The sequence below is a fragment of the Sinohyriopsis cumingii genome, chromosome 2 (genome assembly GCF_028554795.1).
Source record: "Sinohyriopsis cumingii isolate HCF-2022 chromosome 2, ASM2855479v2, whole genome shotgun sequence".
Taxonomy (NCBI): Eukaryota; Metazoa; Mollusca; class Bivalvia; order Unionida; family Unionidae; genus Sinohyriopsis; species Sinohyriopsis cumingii.
Window position 1 is genome coordinate 29,957,449 of NC_142962.1, and position 14,663 is coordinate 29,972,111.

The 14,663-nt window shown below is 33.7% G+C and overlaps 1 protein-coding gene across 1 annotated transcript in view; it reads left to right on the top strand.

Moving 5' to 3' along the window:
* Positions 1-224: 224 nt before the first annotated feature.
* LOC149804549 (inactive ribosomal protein S6 kinase delta-1-like) overlaps positions 225-14,663 on the top strand; it is an 80,608-nt gene continuing 66,169 nt past the window's right edge. Inside the window, exons 1-4 of the mRNA XM_089941406.1 lie at positions 225-326; positions 6,473-6,508; positions 8,784-8,901; positions 13,194-13,309. Of these exons, the coding sequence (XP_089797532.1) occupies positions 225-326; positions 6,473-6,508; positions 8,784-8,901; positions 13,194-13,309 (372 nt within the window). The remainder of the gene's footprint in view (positions 327-6,472; positions 6,509-8,783; positions 8,902-13,193; positions 13,310-14,663) is intronic.

Genomic DNA, 14,663 nt, shown 5'->3' on the forward strand with positions numbered 1-14,663 from the left:
ACAAAACTGAGGAGCGCTACCTAGGCTATTTATATACAAAAACCGGTCTGTTTTTGTCGTAAGTAACTTTACACTGTACTTGTGAAATAAATAAATAAATTTTCATTCCGTTTAGTAGAAATGACATTTGTATTTTTAAATTTGATGTATAAATTTGCCTTGAAGTATATTCACAGCTCAAAATAATGTCGCAAAATATATGTCAACTACCCTTTAAACAGAAAATGGCTGGATCGCTGGTCCGGCAGGACAAAATCTGGAACTTTGAAGTCTCAGATCCTCATAGACATCAGAAAGGTTTTACTGTCTACAAAGTTACTTCAAAGGTAATACTATGCAACGCATAGTTTGTGTTAAGTTATATTCAGATTATTATTTTCGTTGGCATTGTCCAAGTGCTGAGAAACGGAGTGACTTATCCCCCCACCTTGACTGTACGGTAAGCAAGCTTGACAGCAACTATATTACAGAACATTTATTGCCTGGACCGTTAATCCGTTGTTTCTTAATATATGTAATATAATTATTACTTTTTAGTATGTTAATATTTATTTTAATTACATAACATTAATAATAATTATTATTATTATTATTATTATTATTATTATTATTATTATTATTATTAACAATACTGGCAAAGCCTAGGGGTAGCGAACACAGCTTCAGTCATAAAAAGGACATATGTAGACAGTCCTAAAATGTAAGACATAAACCCTGATATGGATCGGGGTGGGTGGGAATGTGCTTAGGCCAACAAGTTATTCTCCACCTATTTCTACGACATTATTGGTGGTACCAGTTTTGTCTTGACAAAAAAGGTGGAGAACAACTTGTTGGTTTTGGGTCAAGCTGACATTCATGAATACTTGATGCCATGTAGCACTGTTTTGAACCCATTAACACAAAATCACACAGATGACAGTTAATATTGACAGATTGCTTTAATTGTACCATACTTACATTGATGCCTTATCATGGAATAAATAAGTTGTTGTGTTTTGTTTTTTTTAAAGTTGTAGGCTACCATTGGAGTTGGTTGAAGAGCAATGGTTGATGGGGAAATTTTGAGAAATGAGTTTATACTGCAAGTGTGAAAAATTAGTATATGTAATTGTGATAAATTCAGTGTGTATAATGCAGTTGTGAGAAATTAGTGTGTATAATGCAGTTGTGAGAAATTAGTGTGTATAATGCAGTTGTGTGAAATTAGTGTGTATAATGCAGTTGTGTGAAATTAGTGTGTATACTGCAGTTGTGAGAAATTAGTGTGTATAATGCAGTTGTGTGAATTTATGAATACTAGAGTTGTGTATCCTAGAATATAACTTATATTCAAGTTGTTTTCTGCCACTTTTGCATTATTTTATGGCATTACTGGCCATTTGAAAAACAACCATATAGTGATAGATTCACTGATGGACAGTCCGCATACATGTACTGTAAATGCAGTTGACACAGGAGTTCAACAATCTGCAGATTCTTTTGGGGTCAGTTTGGAGAATGGTTTGGTAAGTGTTCCAAAACTTTTATGGAATTAAGGTCTTTAAAATGTTATGTAAAAAATGCATATCTGAGAAAAGCAAAAGGAAAATCACGCATATTGGGCTTTACCTTGTTCTCATATATTCACATTTTTCATACTCTGCTGATCAGATTTTAAAAGTTTACAATGCACTGGATTGATAGAAGAAGGTTTTAGCTTGCCTTTGGGAACAAAGAACAGTGTACATAATTCAAGTCATTCATTGTGAGCCACCTAAAGTATTGTTAAGGGTCTGGTTAGAATACTTAAAATGTGTTAGGGAACAGCTTGTAGATCTGCTGTCAGTTTCATACCATGATAAATGCAGAAGAAATAAAATTTAGCTCTTATAATTGCAGTCATTTACAAAAATTGTATTTCATTTGTTTTGCTGCTTTCCTTTTCTGACTTTCATAACCCTGAAAAGTAAGTTTTCTTCCTTGTTTTATTAGCTTCTTTGTTGTTTAAGATGTTCCACAAGCCCTGGCATCAATCCATTGTTCAAAATGTTAAATCCTACCCAATGTGACATTCTTAAATTTGCAAGATGAAATAAAATTGATAGTATAAATCAGTGTTTACATAGCAGAGAAATATATCTTTTTAAAACCATGAAGCCAGTTTTACCAGCTTAGAAGCAAATATAAAATAATTCACACCCACGAGGTGTTAATTATCCTGGATAATCACTGGTTATGACATGCTTTCAAACTTCTTTGTGAAGTGTTATGAGCAGTATTACTGTTGATACAGATTATTGTATCACACATTAAAGGTTAAGTTCCATTCTGAAAGTTAGTTGATATTAGGAGACATTATTACATGTTGTAATGGTGTTTCCCTTTACCCTCATTTGTGCATCAGAGACACCCAAATGTTTAATTTGACCCCTAGTTTTGATATCAAAGTTTTGTTAACTCAGTCTGACCCTCAGTTCTAAAACCAAGGGGATTTTTTGCTCTCAGTTTTGCACTCCTAGTGGGTACACCATGAGATAAAGAAGTGAGTTGACATTGGGAAACATTAGTACCGGATGAGATAAGCATAGATAATTACTAAGTGAAGAGCAGCACCTAATGTCACACTTGAATGGTCGAAAATGAAGAATGGCACAGTGGCATCTAATGAGTAGCACTTGTATGGTAGGTAGGAAATGAAAAGTGGTACCAAACAATGTCACACTTAAATGATAGTCAGTGAGGAATGGCACTTAATGAAGTCTGTTACAAGTCTATCTTCTTAAAGTAAGTAACAGAAAAGAATGAAAAGAAACAAGCTTTGTAAAATTCAACAAATAATTTATTTCCCTAGAATACAAAGTAAAAATGTAATAAAAAGGAACTTACAGTATTACAAATTAAATCCCCAAAATTCTTAGAATACCAGACTCAAGTCCTAATAATTTAAAGTCCTGACTAAAATTTAGTAGAGGTCCAAATTAACTCCAAAAGTTGAAGGCATTGATGTTTGTTGTAGCTTGTAGAGTGTTGATGTGCCAGCATTCTTTTGTTGACTCACAATAATATAATTCCAGGTTTGAATTCACTCTAAATTCCGTTGAATGTCTCTATCCAAGAATTTTATCAGAGCACTTTTGTATTACCAGAGAGAAAAAAAATCACTTGAATTCAATAATTTGTGTATATGTATATGTGTGTGTGTGATTTGGATTTTTAACATAGCTTTAAAAATTTTCAGTCATATCACTACGATGTCTGCAGTGTGGCAGTTTATAGTGATGTCTAGCACTGGGGCATCATGCCACAGACATGTAGCATGATGTCCCACCCAGTCACATTATCCTGACACCAAGCCAACCAGTTCTAACACTAACCTCTTAATGCTGAGCACCTAGCGAGGCAGCTGTTAGTGCCATTTTTATGTTTTTGGTATGACTTGACTGGGGATCGAACACATGACCTCCCGCATCTGAGGTGGACACTCTAACCACTAGGCTACTGGAGCGGTTTCAATAATTTGAAGAATTAGATTCCAGCCCGAAATAATACTGAACACAATGTCCTGTATAATGCAACTTGATTGTGCTAGAACTTAAAGCATGAATGAAAAATCATCTCATTTACAAGATTATATAGTTCTCTACTTGACCTCAGGTCACAATTAGTATTTTCTATATAAAAAAAACTATTACCAAATGGAAAATAACATTCTAGAATGATCCTGATGATTACAAAATAAAAATATTAGTTATTAGAAACCAGACTTTTGACTATGTCAAATACACTAAGGAAATTCCAAAACCTATACCTGGACCCAAATAAACCTATTTTCTTCTATTAATAATAATTCTGATTTTAAGCCCATACACATAGAGACTATTTTAGCTATGTATTAGTTATTTACATAAAAAAGTCAATTCAGGCCAAGTAGAAATGAACTCAGTTTTGGGCAAGGTCAAGTCCAGCGATCAATGTTACATTACAATAGCATGTAATAAAATTAATTTTTTTAATGAAAAAACCTGACTGATAAACAATTCAGATTAAATATACATAATATGTCACATTTGTTTGGTAGGCTATTTGAAATTGTAACTACACTACTATTTATGTTGACTAAAGCAAATGATAAATTATATAAAAATGCTATTACTGGTATTGTATAGAGAACTTAACTAACATATTTACCATATATGTTGGGACACTGTATGTGTTGGGATACCATAAATTATAATTTTTTTTGTGTGCACTGTATGTTCTGGGGAAAATCTCTTTTTTTGAGTCACAAGTTTTGGGACTTCTTTTCAATCCTAATTTTGATATTTAGCTGGTAAAGTGATTAATAAGGGAATCATTTGTCAGATTTGAAAATGAAATCATTCTAAACTTATATCACCAAATATTAGCTAAAACTTAAATGTTATTTAAAATAAATTAATAAAAAATTAAAAAAGCTTGAGTGTTTTTTGCATCTTCCTAATTGCAAGCTTTTCAAGACCAAAAGTTTATAAATCCAGTATGGGAATTCTAGAGGTTTGCAGCATGTACAAAATACTTTAAATACAAATATTTTTACTTTATCATGCCACTGTTCCCATCAAGAAATGCATATAGACTATAGTATGCACTGTTTATCTGCTTTACAGTATTCATTACATGCTACTTATATCTGTGTTTGTGTGGATTTTAGTAATTTAAAATATTAAATTTAATACTGCATGTTGCATTGTGAGTTTTCCATCAATGTTGTTTACCCTTGTATGCTTACTATTAGGTATATTGATTACATTTTCCTAAAAGTCAGAAGAACTAGAAGTTTTATTACATTTTGTGTTTTGCTGTACAATGTTTGATACAAAAAAAAAAATTATGATTTGATTTATATTTGCCTTTTTCGTAATCCAGGTCTAATTCCCAATTAATATTTCCTTAGTTCTCTGCCAGCACCTAGCCATTAGCTTCTAATTGCAGTACTGGATTTGTTTTCGCAACCCTTTGATCAAGCAGGGACTTCATACTTGCCTAGTGCCAAGTAGTCATTTACTTAGTTTATTTCATCATTCTGAATATATGCTATAAGTGTCACTTACATAACCCAACTCATCCATTGTTTCAATTTATTGTGTATGCTGGTTAAAGTGAATCCAAAATATTTTCCCGTTTCGAGAAACTTTCTTGGTCATGCTCTCGACCAGATCCCTTGCTCATTTCTCACTTGGTTATGATCAAGGAACTTTCTCAAAGCTTTTGCTAGGCAATGTGGGTAGTGGTCGGTCACTCCCACTATATTATTACCCTTGGTTGCTGCTTCTAGCTACAAGGTTCATACTCCTTACTGGCCTACTAAAAACCCCACTTTGAACTCTGAAGCTCAAGTTGGTATTTCTAAGTGGATATGGGCTCATATTCCAGTGAAAACACTGGAATCCTTAGAACAAAGGTTAGGTCACTAGTGACTGTAGCCTCACATGCAGACATCTTATGAGCCACCTTGTTCAATCTGCTGTAAAGGAATCTTTGTTGCCAGTGACTTGCCATCGTTGGTTGGAAGCAGTGGCAAAAATCTCTAGGCATTCATTTTCCTTCCCCTGTAGAACTTTTCCACCTCCACATGGATTTGTCAATTCATAGATCTTACATGAGGACAGAAAGAACCTTTAGATGGCTGGAGGCGGGAACTCATCAGAATACTGATACCCTCTGTGACTACTCCGGATTTGAGACCATCAACACCAGTCCCATGCATCCACTTCTGGCTCTTCGAAATTTGACTGCTAATTTCTTTAAAGCTATGCATCCTCAGTCAAAGCAACAATCCCATTTTAGAGCTCTCCCGTAGCTGGTGGGCCCTTGAAGGGCATGCTGCAATGGACCAGAAAGAAGTTCACAGGGCCTTCCCCCTTTCCTAAGGACAAAAGTGGACATCCCAAGGGATAAGCTCCCTTTCCTTCAGACCATATGTTTGCCTTTGGTTCCCATTGCCACCAGACATAACCTCCTTTTGCAGGCTTGGTCAGGCATAATGGTTAATGGTTGTGACTGTTCCATCATAAGAGATTATTACTGTCTTTGGGTCCAGAATCTTCCTTTAGTAAGGTCTCCCATTTGCTTCCACCAGTTAAATATTGTGCAGTGAAAGTTAGTGGACCGTTCTCTTCTTCAGAAGGTTGCAGTAGAGGGTGTTCAAAGACTAACCTCTCTTCTTCTTCTATTTTTGGATTTTCCTGGTTTCAAAGATATGTCTTTAGCCCTTTAGGGTCCAGTAAATAAGGGGCTGCTGCATGATGTTCTTCTTCAACAACATGTTGCAATATTTTCTTTATTTACCGGACTAGCATATTGTTGCCTCAATATTGCATGATATGTTTCACAATATGAGTGCACTTTGTAGATTACAACCATTGTGTTATTGTGGGATTTCTCTGTCCATAAAAACAGCTGAATGTGCAAGCATGTTGAAAAAATCACAGCTTTTTTTCTTTCCTTGCAGGTGTTTCCAGTCAGTGCCCCTGAGAGTCTAACAGAGGTAACTAAAAAACTTAACATAAAGTATGCAAATAAGAAGATGTAATTCCTTAGAAAAGGCATTTATTTTTCATTATTTGTATGGGTATCAGAAGATTCATAAAATGTATTTTCTTACTGTAACAGTAAAATTGGAAATTGCTTTAATACTCCTTCATTGCATCTTTGTCTAGTAGTACCCCCATATATTTTATCATGTCTGGGACCAGAAGTACCCTGTATATTTCATCATGTCTGGTTTCAGTAGTAACCTGTATGTTTCGTCATGTCTGGGACCAGGAGTAACCTGTATATTACATCATGTCTGGGACTAGTAGTACCATGTATATTTCATCATGTCATCGACCAGTAGTACCGTGTATGTTTTGTCATGTTTGGGACCAGGAGTAACCTCTAAAGTTCATCATGTCTGGGACCAGTAGTAACTTCTATATTTCATCATGTCTGGGACCAGTAGTACCGTGTATATTTCATCATGTCCGGGACCAGTAGTAACCTGTATTATTATGTTTTGTCATGTCTGGGACCAGGAGTACCCTGTATATTGCATCATGTCTGGGACCAGTAGTGTCCCCATATTTCATTATATCTATTGTCAGAAGGTGGCTCCATAATAGAAGTTAACAATTTGTGATGTTAAGTGTTGAAAATGTTAAAATTTTGTGCTGAGTGAAGTTTCTACTAGGATTTGTACTGTTTGTTCTAATGTTTCTTACAAAATTCAAAACATTAAGATATGTTGGCACTAAATTAGTTAAAATCTTGAAAGTAAGAATCACTTTTCTAACAATAATGCAATCTTTAATTGGCATCTATCAAAGAGTATTAAAAAGAGAGGTGTTTAACATTTCAGATTGCCCAGACTACTCTGTTGTGTTATAAATCTCTGATCAGTGCATGTAAAAAGAATTAGATGTATAAAGTTCTTCCTACTTACTATAGCAGTCAACAAAATGTGGAAAAACTGCTGTATTGTTCACTTTTGGAATCATATGATTCAACATGGACCCCTAACCCTTTCTAAAATTCCCTCTACTGCAAAAATCTTAGCAGTATGATGTGTCTCTTGTCAAACATTGTACAAGATATCAAAGAATTTAAGAATTTTCTTTATCAAAGGTCAATACTTGATGTTTCAGATGATAAATAATACAGCTATAGGGAACCTTTTCCAAAGTTTACAAGGGAACTAAAAGCATTTTACCTTAAAGTATGAACCTTGACCGACACCTTTCTTTTTTTGTTTCCAAGATTTTAGCTATCAATTATCCATATAGTGACTTGTAGCTATCATTAATCCATATAGTGACTTGTAACTGTTATTTATCCATATAGTGACTTGTAGCTATTGATTACCCCTATAGTAACTTGTAGCTATCATTTATCCATATAGTGACCTGTAGCTATCATTTACCCATGTAGTGTCTTGTAGCTATCATTTATTCATATAGTGACTTGTAGATATTAATTATTCATATAGTGACTTGTAGCTATCAATTATCCATATAGCGACTTGTAGCTATCATTAATCCATATAGTGACATGTAGTTATCATTTATTCATATAGTGACTTATAGCTATCATTAATCCATATAGTGACATGTAGTTATCATTTATTCATATAGTGACTTATAGCTGTCATTAATCCATATAGTGACTTGTAGCTATAATTTATCCATGTAGTGTCTTGTAGTTATCATGTATTCATATAGTGACTTGTAGTTATCATTAATCCATATAGTGACTTGTAGCTATCATTTATCCATGTAGTGTCTTGTAGCTATCATTTATCCATATAGTGACTTGTAGATATTAATTATTCATGTTGTGCCTTGTAGCTATCATTTATCCATGTAGTGTCTTGTAGCTATCATTTATCCATATAGTGACTGGTAGATATTAATTATTCATGTAGTGCCTTGTAGCTATCATTTATTCATATAGCGACTTGTAGCTATCATTAATCTATATAGTGACCTGTAGCTATCATTTACCAATATAGTGACTAATAGATATCATTTATTCATATAGTGACTTGTAACTATCATTAGTCCATATAGTGACTTGTAGATATTAATTATCCATGCAGTGATCTGTAGTATCAGTTACAGTTATTCATATAGTGATTTGTAGCTATAACTTACCCATGTAGTAATTTGAAGCGATCATTTGTCCTTGTAGTGATATGTAACTATCATTTACCCACATGTAGTGATATTGAAAGAATTTGTCTTTATGGTAGCAACTCAGATCATTGTTTCATCATTTTATTTCAGTATGTTGTATGGAAGAGGTACAATGATTTCAAGCACCTGTACAAATCAATGACAGGAATCCATAAAGCTCTGCATAGGAGAGAACCTTTTCCACCTTTTGCAAAACCAAAACTATTTGGTAAGTACTAGCTTTATGTTACCAGTATGCTTGTATTGTTCATATAGTGGACTGTGGAAGAAAGAGTTAATTTTAAATGTGTTCTTCTTACCAGAATGCCTGCATTGTTCATGCAGTGGACTGTGGTAGAAAGCATTGTATTTAAGTGTATACATATTGAAAAGTGCTTAGGGCAATGCCAACGATGACAGTTTCTTTTATTGATATTTCTTTCAAACCTTGGCACAGCTTATTTATCTGTTAATTCTTCTTATCATAGACCAGATCAGTTTATGTAATGTACTGTTGTCCATTGTGATTCCATCTGTCGGCTCAAGTTTCTTTTCTCCACTCTGCCTAAACTCCCTGGAGCACTGCCATAAAACTTTACACAAACACTGATCCCAAAGTCTGGTTGGTCCTAAATGGTGGTGCTTGGACATCTGGTGTAGCCACTTCAGTGGTTATCTTGAAAATCTTATTGTACTGAGACTGAAATATTCATTAGGATAAATATATGCATGATGATGAACACTAAAATTGATTGATTACGTTAATTTCAAACTTTCATGACCATGAAAACTTGTGTAAGATTGTAATGACAGTACCTAATGTACATTAATACATGCACTTTTATGTGTCCTTTATTTTCCCAAAGTACATATTTATACCCATTTATGTTTTTGCCCATGTCAACTAACTGCTAAAGAAACAATCAGCAAGTTAGCCACATTTTCAAAGCCCATTTCAGTCTGGTCTCTCCAAAGTGCTACTTTGTCATGTATGATGATAAGCCATTTAGTGTGATTTGGCTTATGGGTTGATACTTTCGAGTCAATTGAGACCTGTTTTGAATGTATGCCTCCACTGTCCATATCTTTGCAGTTTATCCTTAGTTTATTTTTGTAACAATCCCTTGAGCACCAGCCATCACAGTATGGACATTAATAACACTGCCATGCATCCAAGGTTTATGGATCCAATTTTGGAACACAAGTTCAAGGTCATCCAGCAACAAGGTGATTTTGGCAGGATTATTTCAAACAAGAGGTTTACAGTCACTAGTATTGTTTAAGCACCTAATCCCTAATTGTTGAGAGCTTTATGCTTTGATATTGGTATTTATGAACACATGAAAACCTAATTACTTAAGATTACTCTAGTGGTATTATGTGTCAGCTCAAACATATATGGAAAAAGTAGTCATTATCTTTAAGATCTCTGCATTTATACTGATGTTAGCAGTCCATAACTTAATCAATTTACATACATGCCAACCATTATGCTTTTGGCATAATTATTATACTTTTTTTGCCTAATTATGCCTTATGCTCACCTGCTTATGAAATACATTTGGTACATTAAAAAAATAAAATAAAACAAAGCAATAAAAAGTTGTTTGTCATTTTTATTATCATCTCTTTAATTCCACTCATCATATAAATTTGAGAATATTCTTAAAAAGATGACTGCTGCACAAGAATAGCATATTAGTACTTCCTAGACATACATGTGCTTTCCATATCTTCTATTTATAGCAATTGTATATGATACATTTCAAATAAAAACAGATGAGTTTCTTAAGTTTAAAACTTAACCTCACAGAGGGGCCCCGAGTGGCCAAGTGGTCTAAAGCTCTCTCTGTTATGGATCATTGCCATCTCACCTCTGTCTGCGTGGGTTCGAGTCTCAGATTTGGCCAATGTGGGTATGTGAGAAAGCTTACCAGTAGCTTCTCTAGGGTCAGTGGTTCTTTCTGGGGATTTCCTGGGTTCTTCCTCCACCATTAATACTGGCTGCGATGTATAGCCTATCGTGTGCTGAAAAAATGGCGTTAAACCCCACAACAACAGCATTGATTACCTCACAGATTCATTTTAATGATTAGACAGTTTTCAGGGGTCAAGCTAGACTTGAATTTTAGGGAGAAGTGACTTCTCCTTTTGGACAGAACAGGGAGAAGTGAGAGCTCAACAGGGAGATGTGGATGCGAAGCAAAACATTATATATATATATATATAGAATACAAATCATATGGCGAATAGCAATCCTTTCAATTGCATAGGATGTAGCAAGGGATCACGTGTGTCAGGGATTGATTAAGATAAATGAAATCAACTGACAACGAACAGTGCAAAACTAGTATCTAACTAGCCTGAGTGCTTTCGACTCTTTAATTAGTCTTTTTTCAAAGGCAGATACAAAACATAGACAAGACAAAGAAATAAAACAGAAAAACGTTGATGTTCGCGAAACTTTACATGGCTGTTTCTACAGGAAGTAAACCTTTTAACTTTATTATGTTTCAACTAGTTTGTTTCATCTTGTTGCTGATACTGGAAAATATTTGTATTGAATACATTTTTTTGTTTTATTTGTTTGTCTTGTCTATGTTTTGTATTTTTTCTTTAAACCTCATATGTGTCTTACCTATGAGATGAAACAGAAATCTATTGGTTTTGGTGCTATTTGGTAGAAGGTATGTGAAATTAGGGCAAAAAGTTTGATTTTCCTTTCTACTTTTTCATCAAGTTTCCTTTGCTTTACTTACATAAAATTTCAGTTGTAGACAACAGCTGGGCTGGTGTATCTTCCTACTGATTCTGAATTCAATAGATAAAAGGCCAAGGTCACTGTTTCTGCATTCAGTTTGTTTGAACTTGAGAGAAAGGTGATATGTATCACAATTTAGAAAGCAAACAAAATTTACTTGGGATAGAAATTGCTTTTACTTATCACTGCTAACATAAAAACCTCTCTGTAAATTCAGCAATTGCTAAAACTATAAACTGCCAAAATTTAAACAAACTTCTTTGTTCTTCAACCAAAATTGCTAAATTTGACATCCCTACATATAACAGGCTGTGTGGCATCTAGTTCTTTCCACTATTTTGCCGATTGCCATTTTAAGATCAAAGTATTGAAAAAAGAGTTTTACAAAGAATGAAAGAAAATTATCTCTCCAATTTTTTGTTTTGAATCTTATCTTTATAGAGCAGATATAAATTTATAATAATGCTCAAAGAAATTTTTGTTAGACACAGGCCTCCGGACTGGTGACTTAAATAAACTCACAAACCCAGACTGAAATTCCACAAGCCGTGACTACAATTCTGACGTGCCCAAAATTTCCCTTTTTTAATTTTGTCACACAACTTTGCAGTAGCTACAATTTGAATATAAATTCAATAGGGTTCAAAGGGGTTTGAAGGTAATGCAAGTGTCATTGGTGTTCATCGCTATGCTGGCATGCTTCACAAAGTAAAACTCCGCTACTCACAAACTTGTCAAAAATATAATTCATGTGGATTAAAAATTCTCATTCAAGTCAATGTGTAATAACTTTTGTTATTGTACATGCATATAGCTTCTCTTTGAATTACCTATAATGGGTTGTTCAACTTTCTGATGCTATATATATATATATATATATATATATATATATATATATATATATATATATATATATATATATATTCCCTAATAAACACCCCTGGGGGCTTTACACTTTCTAGATGGTGGGTGTTTATTAGGGCACAATAATGAAATCTAAAATTGTTTTTTGATGTACTCTTATAATGACCGCATGTACATCTGAGGGTCTTCCTGCAATAATTCAATCATTGTAAAGTTACAATGGTAAATCAGTGAACACATTCCTACTCAGCAGCTTGTATTGAAGTAGGACTGGTAAGTCTTTGAACTTGCCGTCCTGCTATTGTGTCATGTTTAACACTACATGTGTGCCTGTTACTTAAGTAATTTATACATTGATATATACATTGTAACAGTGTCACTTTAGTAATTTATATATTGATATATACATTGTAACAGTGTCACTTCAGTAATTTATATATTGATATATACATTGTAACAGTGTCACTTCAGTAATTTATACATTGATATATACATTGTAACAGTGTCACTTTAGTAATTTATACATTGATATATACATTGTAACTGTGTCACTTTAGTAATTTATACATTGATATATACATTGTAACAGTGTCACTTTAGTAATTTATATATTGATATATACATTGTAACAGTGTCACTTTAGTAATTTATATATTGATATATACATTGTAACAGTGTCACTTTAGTAATTTATACATTGATATATACATTGTAACAGTGGGATCAGCTGAGACAGTATTTTGTTGTAGTCATATAGCAGACGAGTATTTAAGAGTGCAGGTCTTACACTGAATCTGTTAAATGTACTATTCTTAGAAAGGAGGAGGTGGCATTAATTTGGGAATTATGGTGTGTGTGTGTGTGTATCTATATATACTAAACTCTTTGTCTTGCAGGTCGTTTTGATGAAGCTGTGATAGAAGAGAGAAAGACAAGTGCCCTGGAATTGTTAAATTTTGTTGGTCAACAGCCACATCTATACAAATCCCAGATATTTCAGACCTTTCTTCAGGTACAGATTCAGTATATGTTTATTTCATGGCTATAAAAAAGAAAGACAAAACTATTTGCTCCAAGATGTCTTGTTCAGCCAGATGTTCTTTTAGCTGAGGCATTTGGCCTTGGACAATAGAACACATGCTGATCCACATCAACTACAAGGAAAGTAGTTTTGGCTGATCTCTACATAATACCTCAATAAATGTATTATTACCTACTTTAGCTAAGTCCTACAGAAAACAAGAATTGTTTGTTTGAATTTACATTGATTTCATTGAAGCATTTACAAACAGGCTAACCCATTTCATCCCAATTTCTAAATACCAGTCATTTGTTATAACACCAGGCAGAAGTTCATAGGAATTCATAGGAGACATTTCCGCACATGTGACTGTTGTTCTTGGTTACACTTAAAAGAAATTAGATTGAAATATCCCTGGAATAAGAAGTAAATGTTTCACTACAACAAAAAACTAATATCAGGTAATATTATTCTTTGATATTGTGAATATCATATTTATTCCATGTATAATGCAAACTCAACTCTAGAGGGTGTGTACCAGTTGTCACTTGGAGTTACAACATAGTATTCTTAACATTCTCATTTTAAACTGGGAGAGCAAAATGCTACAGGGAGTATTTATCTCTACGACTTTTGCCAACTTTGGTATGCAGCTTGCTACTGATAAGACCTCCCTTGAATTGTATTGTCAACATTCTGTGTCATTATTTAGCAGTGTTAAGTCCCAAAATATCAGACCTACGCATTGTTTTGGCATGATAATTCCTGTACATGATGGATTTATTGTTAACATTCTTTGTCATTATTTAGCAGTGTTAAGTCCCAAAATATCAGACCTACCCATTTTTTTGGGCATGATAATTCCCTTACATGATGGATTTATTGTTAACATTCTTTGTCATTATTTAGCAGTGTTAGGTCCCAAAATATCAGACCTACCCATTTTTGGGGCATCATAATTCCCTTACATGATGGATTTATTGTTAACATTCTTTGTCATTATTTAGCAGTGTTAAGTCCCAAAATATCAGACCTTCCCATTTTTTTTTGGCATGATAATTCCCTTACATGATGGATTTATTGTTAACATTCTTTGTCATTATTTAGCAGTTTACGTCCCAAAATGTCAGACCTACTCATTTTTTTGGCATGATAATTCCCTTACATGATAGATTTATTGTCAACATTTTGTGTCATTATTTAGCAGTTTTAAGTCCCAAAATATCAGACATACCCATTGTTTTGGCGTGATAATTCCCTTACATGATGGATTTATTGTCAGCATTTTGTGTTATTATTTAGGAGTGTTAAGTCCCCAAATATCAGACCATTTTGTCACAATAAC